The following is a 16,547-nucleotide window of genomic DNA, read 5'->3' as shown; positions in this document are numbered from 1 at the left end:
CTCATGTTTTACTCTATTTGACTCTTCTTTAGAATGGAGAGCAAGTGACCCATAAACCACTTCAACTCCTGACTATAGAGTCTCTGTGATACGCTCCCCAGGGTTTGTATGTTGCTTGCCTTTATGTAGTTTGATAGTAACACTAGTAAAAAATATTTTGTAGATAATAAATAATAGTATAAGATTACATAAAAACTGACAAAAGCCACAGAATGCCCACGTACTGGCAATACATCCACCTTAAAGACAAAGTAACTAATTAAAAAAATCTCTAACAGGTCACCGCATGTCTGGATATGATGACTTATACTTTTTAAAGACCACGGGAGGCTTTTCACTTTTCCCAGTCATGTGGGATCTCAGCACAAAGGTGCCACAGGGGGCTAGGATGTTGGCACCCTGCCCTCAGGTGTGGATAATCCATAAACAATAAACCACCCTGTACACCTACTGGCATCAGGCCCATCGCCAGGGACTGGGGTAAAAAAAAGAATGGGTTCTGAAAATGTATTACAAAACCATACGATCATGGGGAGGAAGTTTTTTTAAACGCCATTTAGGCTTTAAAGGAAAATGAAAGGATACTTACAGATGAGTGCTGAGGGGTTGTCCCTGAGATTGCTTCTGATTCCCACAACTCACCTACCTAGCCAGTTACTCTTCAAATAATAAGAAATAAAGGTTGGTGGAATGGTAAAGATGTCTACAATCGAATTCATCTCCAACCAGAACTTGACCTTGTCGTCAGCTGCCAAAAACTATGAAATGAAAACAGAAGAGACCCCAGATTCTGTCACCCTCAAAAATTCTACAGTGAACACAAGAGTGGCTTTTTCCAGGTACACTTCATCCACCAACTGAAGCTCTGACCGCATTCTATTACATACATACAATGTATACATACATACACCCATATATATTATATAGCTATATAAGTAAATACTCATTTATATATATAAATATATACATCTATATAAAAATAAATAAATAAATAAATAAATAAATAAATAAATAAATATATATATATACACACACACACACACACACACACACACACACATACACCTATATATTCATATAGATAAAGAGATTGTACTTTAGGGGGTATTCAATGAATGAACGTGAATCCACCTTACTTACCAGATCTTAACTCTCCTACTTCAGAATAATCACTTTGACCTTCCTACTGCTCCTAGAGCTTCCTGATATATATATAATTATATAGGTAAAACCCCCTATTTGTGAGCAATGAAGATACAAGATTTAGGATGGTCTTCAATGGAAAAGGTCTAGAAGCTTGGTTGGCCAAGGCTTGTGTTCATGAGCTTCCCTATTTGGAATAAGAAAGCAGGTGCTTCCAGAAGGGAGGGGCTGCTGTAAAAATAAGACTGTGATGGCCAGTGTGGTTGAAATAAGTTTGAAGGAAGGTCACAGAAATACATACATACCATACCTTTCATACGCACATACACATTATATATACACTTACGTGTGCATATATATACCTCTGTGTGTGTATATGTTTGTGTGTGTACGTGTGTATATATAGGTGTATATATGTGTATATATACGTGTGTATATATACGTTTGTGTATGTGTGTATATGTGTGTGCATATATGTGTGTGCATATATGTGTGCGTGTGTATATGTGTGTATATATACGTGTGTGTATATATGTGTGTGTGTATGTGTATATGGGTACATATGTGAGTGTATATATGTGTGTGTATATATGTATATATGTGTGTATATATATGTGCATGTGTGTATATGTGTGTGTATATGTCTGCATATATATGTGTGTATATATTTGTGTGTGTATATGTGTGTATATGTGTGTCTGTGTGTATATATGGGTATGTATGTGTGTATATGTGTGCATATATGTGTGTATATGTGTGTGTACATGTCTGTCTGTGTATGTCTGTGTGTATATATATGTGTGTGTGTATGTGTGTATGTGTATATCTCACAAACATGAGATAGATAAATCTAGAATCTAGATCTAGGGTGGGCCCTCAAAAAGTGCTTGTGGAATGAGAGAACTACTGAATACATGAATGCAACAAAATTAAAGACACAAGAGTATTTTATAGATTTATACGGCACATATGCCATCAGTGGAGCCGATGACATTTTCAGAGGCTTGTTACTCAGGTTCTGCTCTCCTGTGATTACCAGTCACTCTTCTAGTGGCAAGTGGGAAGCCAATAAGAAGGACAGGGTGATAGGGTGACGATATCCTAACAAGGAATCCTTTTCATTTGTGTTAAAATTGTTGACCTGGTTTACAGTTTCAAGTGCAGGAGAGAGTTTGGGGGTCTCGTTATACATTTGACAATTGAGGGCCCAGACCCTCTGGCTTTAGAGCCTGAAAGCATAGGCAGATTGTCTAAGGAAGGCATCTCTTTGTGTAACACAGATCTCTTTACAGTGTGCCGGTTGTATTCCCCTGTTCACTCCCATGTTCAATAGGTACTTACTCTCAATCCAAAATAGAAACTAAAGAAAGCATTGAAAGTCAAATCAATCGGGATGGTTTTGTCTTGGTATGAAGAACAGCTTCCAAAAGGGCTGGAAAAGAAACAAAGACAGCTTATAAAGGTGGACATTTTAAAAGCTGTGGCTACAGAGGACCAAATAAAGAGAACGGGTGGGCAATTTTCTATTTATTTACCATGAATGGTCAACCCAGACACTTATGTGCACATCTCAAGGAAATTACTTTCCTCTTGGGAGTAGAGGTATGCATGAACAAAACCACTGGGCCGTGAATGTAGCTGAAAATAACAGAAGAATTACCTGCTCTTCTTTTCAGAGTTTATTGGTTCCATTTTCATTTTATCAATGGGATTCAGAGGCACAGAGGTTATGTGGCTCTTTTTGGTGTGCAAGACCATCTTACCCAGCCAGGAAATTTTGGCTTCAGTATACTTCTGATAGAGAGCTACTCTGCGTCCAATGAACTGATCTGAAGCAAATTCCAAGGAAATGTTCCTAAAAGGTCAGTAAGGAATCCACAAAACGAAGACTTCTAGTTTCTGTAGGATCTCTAAAGTTGCCTGACTTGTGTGGCCCTGTAATCCCAGTTTTACTTTAGCTGAAAATCCAATAAAATTCCCAGAGGATCAGCATGGAGTTCAGATTAGGTTGGGTTGTGTCCAAGAAGCTGTCCTAACTTTGGCACAGGAGAAGGGAATGCCTTCAGAGAAGAACAGAGGATAGTTTGCTCCTACATCCCCGGTGAGGTCTAGCATTTTCTTTCCTCAGACCATCCAAACTTGTCTAGAACCTATGAGAAACCCTGAAATGACTACAGAACTTCTGCTTTAACACCTAAGGAATCCAAAGGCACGTAAGACCCACATAAAAGGTCCAAAGGAGGAGACAACAGCTGGAAGCTTGTAGTCCCAGAAACTAGAAGAGACATATGCACAGCACCCCAGCTCCTAGCAGTGCAGAATGACAGGATACAGGAGAAACTCATGCCTTTTTTCGTTTGTTTGTGGAGCTGGGTTTAGTACTTCCTAGGGGAAACGAAACACCTATCCTTTTCTTATGAGCTTGCGTGTGTGAGTTTACGTGAAAGTATATTAAGCATTATTCCTGACAGAATATTCCAAATTAGCTGGTAAGCTACTGATATGAGCAAACGAGACTGACTGGGGATTTTACTCACTCGGTGGAGTTGATGAAATAGATTATAAGAGACCCAATGCTTAGGACAAAGACAAGGATCACCTGAAAGAAAAAACCACAGACAAATGTACAGATCCATTCTATTAGCATGAACACAGATGCATAAACATACCAACAAATTGTGTTTTACCTTTTTCCCTTGCCTATATATCTGTAGCCATTTTTTCCCACACATTCATTTATGTTAGCATTCATTCATTCACTCAACAAAAACTGATTGGACCTTTACTGGGTATTCAATAAACGAACATGTACCTACCCATTTTACCTACCTAATTTTAACTTTCACACACTTCAGAATAAACAATTTGTCCTTTCTGCTGCTCCTAAGGTTTTCTGAGCTCAAGAAGTCCTTTGTTTATTCATTCACTCACTCATCAAACATTTATTAAGTGCTTAATATGTGTTATGCACTTTATTACACGCTAGAAAATGAGGGCCATGAGATACAGACTCTGAACTTGAATTGCCTATGATGTTGGAGAAGAAACAGTCCCAAACATGCCCATCTAAAGGATGGGCAGAATTCTGACAGGAGGGAACATGCTATAAAGTGAGAAGAGAAAATGAGCGCTTTAACTTGCCAATATATCTGGTCTGTAAAATAAGAATCTGTGGAATATAATCAGAAATTTACCCATTTAAAACCCTCAATACATTTGGATGAAATATTTTGCAGCCTCGGTGAATTTTTAGGTCAACTGTAGGTAATCAGTTATTTCTAGCTTCCAAACATTTAAAAAAATATGTTCAGTCCTGTGTAAAACTGTATTTTATTTACAATTAAAGCTTCACTCCCTTCCAGTTCAGGTGTTCCTTGAGCAGGCTACTAGTAGGCAAAAAAAGATTAGTTTCTTCTCTGTTAACCCTTTTTGTTTTTTTAGTCCTAGCTGCCTACTAACTAGGGTACCTCTGGCCTCTGAGAACTGTAGGTCAGTGTCAGGCGGTGAACAGAAAGGGGAGGTAATAGCAGGAAATGTTGGACTTGACTGGTGTTAGATCACTACGCTCTCACCCTTGGGCTCTCCGGGCACGGGAGGTGTTTACTGTTTATTTTCCTGGGTTGTCGGAGATTCCCAATTCAATTCATATTCAAATTCAACAGATTTCTTTAGTACCTATCATGACTCAAGTATTATTCTGCCGACTGGGAAACATCATTCAATAACATATACAAATATCCCTGCCTTTATGGAGCTTATGGTCTAGACAATAAATAGTAATTAATATGTACCTTAGGTGGTATGTGAGAAGATGCATGCTAGGAAAATAAAGGAGAGCAACTTAAACGGATCAGAAGTGCAAGGGGAGGGGGCAGACAGGCTGCAGCTTGATAACATTCAATTGCTAAGCGTCCCCTCTGCCGTTCCCTTAAGCTGAGTGAAAGCGTCCTCTCTCGCTGGCTGCTCACAACTCTTTTCTCAGTGCACCTTGCACTCTTGTATTCTGCTGGAACTCTTCCCCCTCCGGATGCCTAACTGGGAAGGTTCGAGAAGACTCTCACACGTGACCCACATCTGGCCCACGGACCAGCTCAAGCACTCTTTGCCCCAACAAACACTAGAAGGACAGATTCTCTTCAGTGTGGCCATCCCTCTTCACCAAAGAGGCAGACATCAGCTCTCTGTGTCCCCAGAGTTCCAAGAGATGCCAGCGGACCTTTCTAAGTGGTCCCTCGCTTGGCAGGGGAGGAAACCCTCCCCCCCCCCCCCGCCCAATACCTCTGCCACAATAAGAGCTTGTTCCAAAATCCTCTTCAATTTCCAGCTTACCCAAATTTACATGGGGTTGGTCAAGATGCTAAGAGCTTCAACTAGTCTTCTTCCAAGTGCTTTGTAAGTGGCAACGATGCAGGTTAATGGGAGTTAGTGGCATCTATTTTTCTTGGGGTCTCAACTCTTACTGTCAGTTCCATTTTAACATCTGAATCAAGTGTCGATGGAGATATCACTAAGACTGTGTGTCTCATGGAGATATTTGGTTACAAATGTAGTCTGAATCTCAGGAAAAATGCTGGGAGTGGATATGCATATGTGTGTGCATATATATATATATATATAAATAGATTGATAATTATTAATAGTTTCCATGAAATCTTTTTTTCTTCTCCTTACGTATGATTACATATTTTTTCTCTTACTAAATCCCACAGGTGATTCTTCATCTATAAATCATGTACTGACAGGCTTCCAGAACTATGGTAACAAGGTCATATATTTAGAGTCCTCCACACCATAAAGTTAACAAAAAAATAAATAAAAGAAGAAAAATTTAGTTTTATTCAATCTAAGAACAATATCAACTTCATGCCACAAACCTAAAAAGGACGATCCAGAAATTATACATAATAAGCAACAAAATGTGTCCCAAACCAAAATAAAGCACTGGGAGCTAACAGTTTGTGAAGGCTGTTTGGTGAGTCAGGTAGAAGTGGGAGGTATTCTGAGAGGACTCATGAACTTGCCTCGGGTGGAAGGGGCAAAGTCTGGAAGTGCTGGCTATTCGGGAGGGGTAGGAAGCCCGCCACCTGAGCTGTGATTTCTACAGTGGGGCTTAAAGCCCGTTTAGTGGGTGGGTGGTTATGGGTGTCTTCAGAATCCAAACAGCCACCAGCACAGTTAACGAGGGGCGCTACAAGTACTCTAAATCTTCACTTGTGAATGTGAGAGGACACCAGAAAATTGCCAGGTATACGGGAGGTATAAGAAAACAGGAGGATCGGGCACACAGATGAAATAACGTCCAGTGAAAGAGTGAGCATAGAATATGTAATTAAACATCTAAGAATTACAATCAGTGCCCCTGGTGAGATTCTAAAAAGCTGTTAAATAGTACTGGAGGACTGGGAAGACCAAGGAACACAGGGGTGACACAGAGGCAGTAACTGCAAGAAGCTGCACCCCCAAGGACTAGCTGGGAGATCAACAAAGGGAGGTTGGGATTCGCAACATTTAAAAACATTCGATGCCAAAGGGCATCAAAGAGGTGCCCTTTGGAAGGGGGCTTCAGACTTGGGAGGAGGGGTCCTGGGTTGGCTGGTAATGGTACATCTGAAGAGACACTGTGAGCTTGGTCCTGGTACTGTTGGAAAAGCCTGGAAACTGAAACCAAGCACTGCTACTGGAAGAAAAAGCCATTGATGAAGTGAGGCTGAAAAAACTAGATGTAAAACACAGGAAGGCAGTTCCCTTCCCCTCCTCTAGAGCACAAGGGAGCTGACCAAAGAGACATGTGGTTGCTGTGCACTAGCCTCGCATCACAAAGCAGGGGAGAGAGGGTGGATTTGGAGCTGAGAGACAAGAGTTCGGTATCCTTAAGTAGCCAGAACACTTTGGAACAGCATTTACAGAGGTTTTAGGAAAAAGGATTACAAGCCAAGAATTCTAAACCCAACCAAATTATCGTTCACCTATGAGAGCAAGGGGAAAAAACTGGGGGAGATTTAACAATTCGGAAAGTGTACCACTCACAACTTCCCTCGCGAGTGAATACAGCAAGTACTCAAGAAAAAAAAAATTAGAAAGATAAAGTAAGTTACGTAAGAAAAAATGGTGCCTAATAAAACTGGTAAAATTAATGAAATTTTTAACTCTAAAGCAAATATTAAGAAGGAAATCTGACCAGCTGTATAATGCTAAAAGCCAAAAAAACTAAAAAACACCATAGCAATCTGGAACTGAGTGTTCAGATTCATTCAACAATTTCTGGAAGGAAGGAGGGGTAGTGTGGAGGAAAAACATGCCAAAGGTCTCAGGCGAGAGCAGTATATAGATATAAAACATGCAGAGATATTATTAGAGAGAAATAACAGGTGGGAAGTTTGTTCTGAATTTCATTTACTGATATACCCATGATATTCTATTAAAAATGGAAAATCCCAAGTCAAAAGATACAAAAGAAAATAAATAAAATTAACAAAAAGGAACAAATAAAGAACGTAAATATCAGTGAATGGTCAGTACTTACTACACCTTCGAAGGGTTTACAATACTCCCTACAGTATTTTAAGAAGGTTATTCACATTATATGAAAGAAGTGCAATTTGGGAAAATTAACTTGTTCAAGATGAAGTGGAGAAGCCAATGCTTAAGGTCATGTCTCTCAAAATTCTCAATCACCATGTCATTCCGCTTCTCCAATAAGATAAGAAACTAAGATGTCACAAAGGTCCTAGTTGTTTATCCAACAACCATTCTCCCTTTCTTTACCAACACACCCCGCTTGTTTGTTTAAGCCACAGAAATTTAGAAAGTCTATTATGCAGTAAATTCAATCTCTAAATATTGTAAAGACCAATGAAACAGATCACCATAAAGGAAAATAATTAAATTCTCCAGTAAATGAACAAATAAATGCATTCTTAAATCAATAAACACAAAAGTGCAGCTACATGATATTTAAAGAGACACACTTAAGAAGAAATAATAAGACAGAAAGACTGAAAGAGAGCTGGGCAAAGACATCCTAATCAAGTATGAATAAAATGAAAGCAATGTTACCGGCTAACATTATGTTCTAAAGTATCCCCTGGGTAAAAAAACCAAAACAAAAACAAAAACACAACAACAAAAACCCACTCAATGTGACAAAAACGGATATTTCATATCAGTAAAAGGCACCATTGACCAAGGAGTTATAATAGGTAACTCTATGCATTGACTGATGTTACATAAAATATATAACTCAAAATGTTAGAAATGTAAGATATTTGATAAAACTATAAAATCATAAATGAAAAATGTTGACATGCCCTTTTCAATCAGTCAGCAAATAATTAAGGGTATAGAAAATATACACAGATTCTCTCAAAAGTCCATTACACAGTAATAAAAATTGATCATGTACTAGGCAACAAAGAATTTCCCCATAAATTCCATAAACTAGAGATCATAAAGGCAGTCATATTCCTGGGCCATAAATTTCACCAAAGTAGAAAAGAGAGCCAGTCCAACACCAAGGAAACAAAAGCATACAACACTCCTCACAATAGATTATGAATCCACCAAGAAATCAGAATTAAAACAACCTAAAGACGAACTGGGCATTACTAAAAATAAGAACATGACTTGCCAAGGTCTATGAGATGTGAGCAAAGAAGCGCTCTGAGGAAAACAATTTTATAAATGAAATTCAACTGCAAAATCTGTTAAAACGAGGCCAGCCCAGAGGGCTGTCCAGGGTGAAGGCTGCGCAGACTTGGCGGGACCCAGCACTGGGCATGCGCAGTGCTGTCCTGCGGCTTCCAGGCTGAGTCCGGCTGGGTGGAGCCTCCGGGATCCTGGATACAGGTATCCCCAGGTTGACGAGGGAGATGAGTGGCAGCCCTCGGCAGAGCTGACTGGGAGGAAGTGTGAGCGCGAGCTCGTCAAGACTCAGCTCATCAAAGCTGTCCCAGCGACGAAAATAAACCCAGTGATCAGGAAATTGACCAACATGATGATTCAGGAGGAAACGAAGTACTGGCCAGGACACTCTGACAGAATGAGGAAGGTCTGAAAAAGAAGCAGCCTGAGAAGTAGCACGCTGCTTCTGCAGAGGAACAGGCAACCATCTAACATAACTCCTGCACTCCTTCTTCCACGGGGCACTGAAAAACTGAGCCTGGGATGGGCGGGGACCTGTCCTCAAAGGTGCCCATTCCTACCAGGTCCCTGTGATGCTAGCCAACCAGTGCGGTGGCTTCCTGGTTGGCTAGCAACAGGATACTGAAATTAAGAAGGATAAATGTGATATTAATTACACATGATATATATATATGTATATCATGAAATGTATAAATCTCCAGCAAGGCTACATGTGACCAAAAGGGAGGGACATGGCCCATCATGAGAGGGGAATGGTGTCAATTAGGAGTAGAGAGAGGAAAAAAGAAATCATACTTTCTAGTCAAAGGAGAAAGGTGGAGCTGAATCTATGGAGCAGTCGAGGAGAACTTCAAAGTTATATTCTCTTTAATGGCTCATTTTCCCTGGAAAATGTCCTGTGGCTTTGAAAAACAAAACTTTTCACTTAAAGCTAAGGCAGTTATGTCATTTATTGTCACAACACATAACACTTTTAAGAATGAAAGAGACTCTATTAAACAGATACACCAGGACAACCTGCAAAAACATGGACTTATACTCATCCTGCCAGAGAAGACAGAAAAATAGAAGATGGACATAAAGTAGTGCCTAGGATGATACTAAAAGTAGATACACTTACTAAAGATGAGCCGTATTTTTGGTTCTTAAATGTTTTAGCTATCAAAACAACAGAGAAGCACAGTTACACAATTAATAGCACCCAAAAAAAGGAACAGTTTAGGAATAGGACTCTTTGGAACTAAATTCAGTAGAAAATCTCCCGCGGGAAGCTGTAAAAACATGCTTGTGATAACTAAAGCAACAAACCCAAAGATGCTGCAGAGGTGAGCTGCACATTGTCTTGTTTTATCTCTAGAAGGATCTCAGAAGGTCTCTGGTTTTGAAGATAATATTTTCTTTCTCTATGACTATTTGCATTTTCCTTCTTTTTCTTTTCATCCTTCTTTTTTTTTTAAACAACAACTTCCTCTCCTCATCCTCCTCCTTCCTTTTCCTTCTTACACTGTGTTGTTGGCCACGTATCCACGTATTTAAGACATTAGTCTACAGATGTTATTAAATTTGCCATCATTGTGGGTTTTGATATAGATACTGTGCCTTCATTGAAAAAGAAAATCAGATACTTTCTTTCTTATATTTTCTATGCCCTGGGACTATTTAATTAGCATTAGAGAGATTCACTATTTGAAGATCTAGCAGACTGGACCTTGAAATTGTCTGGGTCTCCCATAGGCAGAGGGGCAGAAGGGTAGTGGCGGTGATGTTGATAAAGTCTTTGACAATATCTTTGTATCTTCCAGTTATTTGGTCTGTTTAAGTTTCTTTCTTTTTTTTCATGGTCAGTTTTGCTTATTTATGTTGTCCTAAGGAATCATTTGGTTTTCATACTTAATTGTGCATATATCTTTCAATTTCCTTTTTATCTGTATTTATTTTCTCATTTTAATGTCTTATTCCATATATTTTGCTTTTCCCCTCTTGGATTGTTTAGCCTACCTATTGACTTCTCTATTTTACTGTTTGTTTCAAATAATCAGCTCTTTTATAATTTGTTAATTTCCAGCTTTCTTATTTATTCTCCTTAGATTTAATGTGTTTTCTTTCTCTGACTTTTCAACATTGATAATTCATTTACTTTAATTATTTTTTATTTATCAAGATAAGTTGTTAATGTTATGCATTTAACTTAGAACAATTCCCAACTTATAATGTAGGTGCAAGGGATATGTGATGTTTTCATCATCTTTACTCTCTAAATATTCTGCAATTTTAAGTTTGATTTCTCTGAGTCAAGAGTCATTTTAGAAAGAGATATTTACAGTTTTTTAGCTGTAAATTATTTGTTTTTGGTTCTTTTTTTCTGAGTTTATTATTTTCCTGTCCATTTATTGTACTGTGTTCAGTTTATGTCCTCTGCCTCTACTTTGTAAGTTTTTTAATTGGGATTGTTTTTTGAGGGCCTATTAATATATACTGAATTTTTACAAATAGTTTGTAGACATCTGTAGGTTTAATTTATGTTTTTACCATATGGGTTTGATCATTTCAGTCAGCTCTTTGTTATTAATTAATTTACTTTGGTCTTCTTTATCCTTCTCCTTCTCCTTCTTCTTCTTCTTTTCTATTTAGTGTCTCCTGATACAAAATAAGTGAACTAAAAGTTCATACTACCAATGTGTCTTTAATATTGCTTTTTTATTTATTAATTATCTTGAAGTTATATTTTTGGTATAATGATACTCATGATGTTATATCTTGGTTGAAGTTAGTTACAAATTTTCATTACAAAATTATGTGTTGAATTGTGTCCCCAAAAAGGTATGTTGAAGTCCTAACCCTTAGTACCTCACAAAGTGACCTAGTTTGGAAATAGGGTCTTTGCAGATGTATTCAAGCTAAAATAAGGTCATAAGGATGGACTCTAATATGACTGGTGTCCCTATAAAAAGAGGAAATTTGGACACAGGCATGAACAGAGGAAACATGATGTGAATACCATGTGAAAATGAAGCCAGAGACCTGGGTGCATTTACAAGCCCAGGAATGCCAAAGATTACCAACAAACCACCAGAATCTAGGAGACAGGCATGCAGCTGACTCTCTCTCCCAGCCCTCAGAAGGAACCAACCTCTGATCTTAGACTTCTAGCCTCCAAAACTGTAAGACAATAAATTTCTGTTGTTTAAGCCACTCAGTTTGTGGTACTTGGTTACAACAATCCTAGGAAACTAATACAGGCTACTTGGCTTCGTTACTGTTTTTTTTGCCTTGAATTCACACTACTGTCATTTGCCTAGTATGCCTTTGACAATTCCTTTATTTTCAAACTTTAATGCCTCTTGAATTTCTAAAACATAATTAGACCATGTCAACCCATGCTTAAAAACCCCTCAGTGACTCCCCTTTGCACTAAAATAAAATTATTCCATTTGAATAGCCTAGCTCCTTGCTACCAAGTGCAAAGCACTGCATGGTTCTGTCTCCACTCAGACCGCAGAGTCCTCTGCCCTTCTGGCCTCTAGCACAGGAACCTCATTTGGTACTTGCAGTAATCTGAGCCCTTTACATCCACAAGTCTCTTCTCTCTATTGGGAAACCTGTTCCTTCCACTGTTCAATCACTTTTATCTTTCTGATTCTTCAAGTCTCAGCTCAAATCTTACCTTTTCAGAGATTTCCTCTCAGATCACTGTATCTAATGTGATCTAACACCAAAACCACCGAAACTCACAAACACGTCATTCATCATTCCCTCACAGCACTGATCACCATGTGAATTTATCTCATCTATTTATGTGCACATTCATCATCTCTACCCCCACTAGAATTTAAAATTTAAGTCCCATAAGTGCAAGATTTTTGCCTGCATATTTCATCATGTCTAGAGTATATGCTTTGCGTGTAGTTGGCAAGCAGTAAATATTTGTTGAAAGAAAGAAGGAAGGAAATTACAAAGGATGGATGGAAGGAAGGAAATCTATAAGCCACTTTTTTTCTTTCTCATCCTTTCATAAAACACTTGCTTGGAACCCTCACTGAGAGTCTCAATTTTGTGTTTCAATGCTAGACTATTTATTCTAATTTAACCTTTCCTCCATGCTTCCTGTTGTTCCAACCATTTAATCATAAGCTATAACAGATTGAAAACAATTTTTCCATCATTAAAGAAATAATTTTTATTGATATGTGGTCAATGATCATTCCTTCCCCACCCAATCCCTATATGCAGTGCTTACATGATAGATGGTGGAAGTTCTCTTCTGCCTCACCCCAGGGTCCTTTACTACCTTATTTCCAACATCATCTACATATAATCCAACATGATTTGAACACTTGAAGAGATCCTAACTAACAAATCCCTGATAAAAATCATAGAGAATCACAAAATCCTTCTCTAACAGGTCACAGGCACAAGGATTTCAAAAAAGAGACCAAAACTTTAGAAGGAAAAAAACGGAGAGACACATTTCCAGATGATTCAGTATTCCCTGTAGAGTTTATCAAAGCAGTTTTACTTATGTACTTTAAGATACGTTTTAAAAATTAGTTAGATCGTAATTAAACAACATTAACTAGAAAAGAACGATGTTTGTACTAATTACAAAAAGCAGAGGATAATCTTTAGTTCACATACGTCCCCTTCCACCATGCCACCATGGGATGGCAGCATACCCTCAAATTACAGATTGTTTTTGAATGTGTCAGATCAAACGATACTACTGAAATGACGATGGGGCAATATTCATTTACAGGGCATCTGCTATTTCCAGACAATGGGGTGTGAACATTTCCCTGACGGTCTTTTCTCTCAAGGAGTCCATAGTGCACTAGGGTAGACAGGCTTATGCACAGATAATTTTAATTTAACAGCGTTCAATGGAAATGATAGAAACTTAGAGAAGGGGACTCTTAGCTTAATATGGAGCTAAGGTAAAATCTGCCTGAGGAGATGATGTCTGGACTGGGTTTTAATATGTCAATGTTTACCTAGATTAAAACAGGAAGTAAATGATAAATATCATAGAGGGGCAAAAAAGACCAGTTTGTAAAATGAAGAAAAGAAGCTGTTGGAATCAAAGGAGGGGAAAATAGTTGTACCTCGCAGGGCAGAGAATCCACTGAAAACCAACATTTTTTGAGCAACAGCTGCATGCCAGACATCCATCTACATGCAAGGAGAATGAAAGGCACACAACCTTTGCCCTAATGAAGTCTTTCTTCTAGTGGACAGGCTGACAACAAATAGAAAATGTAATGCCAAGTAATTATATTCACTCCAAAGAAAAAGCAAGCAGAATCATCAGTAGAGAGCACAGACACAAGGAGACAGCCGTTGGGAGGTAGTGGTATTTTAGAAAAGGCCAGCAGATGCTTTCACACTGACCATACATCACACTCGTGGCTAAAGTTCATTAGCAAGTGAGCACTGGAAATGTACTCACCAACACCTGTCCCACAAAGGTCTGTGCTGAGAGCAACATTTCTACATGAACACGAAAGACTCCCTGGAAAGTGAGACTTCTTGAATGTCTACGGTCCAGGCTACGTGATGTTTCTTCCTAGAAGCAAGAGAAAGAAATCGAGAGTGAGCTGGGTCTCAGGGAAGGTCATCTGTTTTATGTGTGTTGATGGCGTCTCCTGCTGGAGCATCAGCCGGAACGCACTACACCTTGTCCAACGCCGGGAACCCTGGACTCACTTATTCCCTACTTCACACGATGAATTTTCCTGGGTTTGTATTTTACTGCGCTTCGGCAGTATTTTCATTCTGAATTCTGCAGTCTTCACCATGCCCATCTCACATACTCTCAGCCCCAGACCCTTCACACTGACACTACTGTTATGATCAAGGTCGGGAACAGTGTGCTTCTCTCTGTTCTGGGAATGAGTGTCTTATCCTTTTCTGTCAAGATACACAGACAAAGAAAAAAAACTACAAATGGATTTCCAGGCGATACTTAAGTATTTGCTTTTTTGAGTGAGAAAGAAGAAGGAAACTTTTTGCCATTTTATGTTGATTTTATTCCTTATTTGGTATCACATCCTGTTGAAATTATGATCCTTCCTCAACTTTACAAACTATTTTTACTTGTTATACAATCCCCGCTCTGTATCCGTGGGTTCTGCAACTGCATATTCAACCAGCGTCGGACAGAAAATATTTAAAAAAAGAAATTTCAGAAAGTTCCAGAAAACAAAGCTTGAATTTATGGGGTGCTGACAACTATTTACATAGCATTTGCATTATATTTACAACTATTTGCACAGCATTTACATTGTATTAGGTATTATAACTAATCTAGAAATGATCTGAAGTGTACTGGAGTATGTGCACAAGTTATATGCAAGTACTATGCTATGCTATTTATATAAGGGACTCGAGTATCCTCAGGTTTGGGGGGTGTGTCCTGCAACCACAAAGGGACCACTGTCTGAAATTTATAATAATCCTATGAGGTAGCCAAGGTAAGTCTGATTAAATCCATTTTCTATTGATAAGGAAACCGAGGTACAGAGAAATTAAATGACCTGCCGGGGGGCAGGCAATGAGGACAGTCTGGAGTCTGAACTGGCCTCTGTGTCTGCTGACAGTCTTGAACTACCCCTGAAAAAGACACAAGTGAACCGGGATTGACCACACCATGCAGACTAAGACCTCTCTGACTTTTAGAAAAGCTCATTTTATGTGGAGCCAAGTTTTTGAAATGATTTAATTTTTCTATTCGTATTTTCTGAATGCTAAGAAGAGAAGTCTCATTGAATGGTTATTTGATAGAGTTTATATCTTGATCAATGATTGCCACTAATACTTATGACTCATCCTGTGCATGCCTGGGAAGTGGTCTGGACATTGATTTTTTTAAAAAATATTCAATGGCATGAATATGGAACACTCATTTGAATTCCATTATAAAATTGAGGTGCCTTTTGTGGCAAAACAAACTGGCCCTATAACAAAATCATACTTATGAATGTAGTATATCTTTTAAAATGCACATTTAAGGAGAAAATTATGACTCTCCAAATAATTTTTTTTTTTGCGGTATGCGGGCCTCTCACTGTTGTGGCCTCTCCCGTTGTGGAGCACAGGCTCCAGACGCGCAGGCTCAGCGGCCATGGCTCACGGGCCCAGCCTCTCCGCAGCATGTGGGATCTTCCAGGACCGGGGCACGAACCCATGTCCCCTGTATCGGCAGACAGACTCTCAACCACTGCGCCACCAGGGAAGCCCTCCAAATAATTTTTAAAAGAACTTTCCACAGTACTTAGATTTGTGACAATTTTGCATTAGGCCAACTTTCCCAAAGGCTTAGAGAAAAATACAACACTCTCAATTTAATTAGATATGGTAAATTATTAAGAAGTCACTCAACTATTATGAAACTCTCTCGTCAAGATTTAAAAGCAGAACAGTATAGTCTTCTGGTTGCTCAGACCCTGCTTATTAACATTTTATAACATCTGCTTCCTATTCGAAATGAAAAGGTACCTCTGGACTGGAGGGCAGACATAAATTATATCAAAAGAATGAAATGAAAAATACAGCAAATGTTTATGGACAAATGCGTTCTCACATTTTTGTAACCACACAAAAATGAATATAATGGGGAAGAAGATACATTTCCTGGAGCAGAAGTCAAAGGAGATTAAACAATTCTACCAATTCAGTTGTGCACTGAAAAAAACAGGCAGAAGGCATAGTCACCACATCCAGTACCCATTCACGCACCGTCAGTGCTGTTAAGAAATCAGAACCCCAGG

At 38.8% G+C, this 16,547-nt stretch overlaps 1 protein-coding gene across 1 annotated transcript in view; it reads right to left on the bottom strand.

Annotated features, from left to right (window-relative positions):
* KCNU1 (potassium calcium-activated channel subfamily U member 1) overlaps positions 1 to 16,547 on the bottom strand; it is a gene marked incomplete at both ends in the record, with an annotated part of 144,102 nt that overhangs the window by 126,386 nt on the left and 1,169 nt on the right. Inside the window, 4 exons of the mRNA XM_082863614.1 lie at positions 647 to 758; positions 2,485 to 2,575; positions 3,681 to 3,742; positions 14,228 to 14,344. Of these exons, the coding sequence (XP_082719740.1) occupies positions 647 to 758; positions 2,485 to 2,575; positions 3,681 to 3,742; positions 14,228 to 14,344 (382 nt within the window). The remainder of the gene's footprint in view (positions 1 to 646; positions 759 to 2,484; positions 2,576 to 3,680; positions 3,743 to 14,227; positions 14,345 to 16,547) is intronic.

Source organism: Leucopleurus acutus (genome assembly GCF_964270905.1).
Source record: "Leucopleurus acutus genome assembly, chromosome: 21".
NCBI lineage: Eukaryota > Metazoa > Chordata > Mammalia > Artiodactyla > Delphinidae > Leucopleurus > Leucopleurus acutus.
The sequence above is the reverse complement of the archived record's forward strand: the minus strand, read 5'-3'. Positions and strand labels throughout refer to the sequence as shown.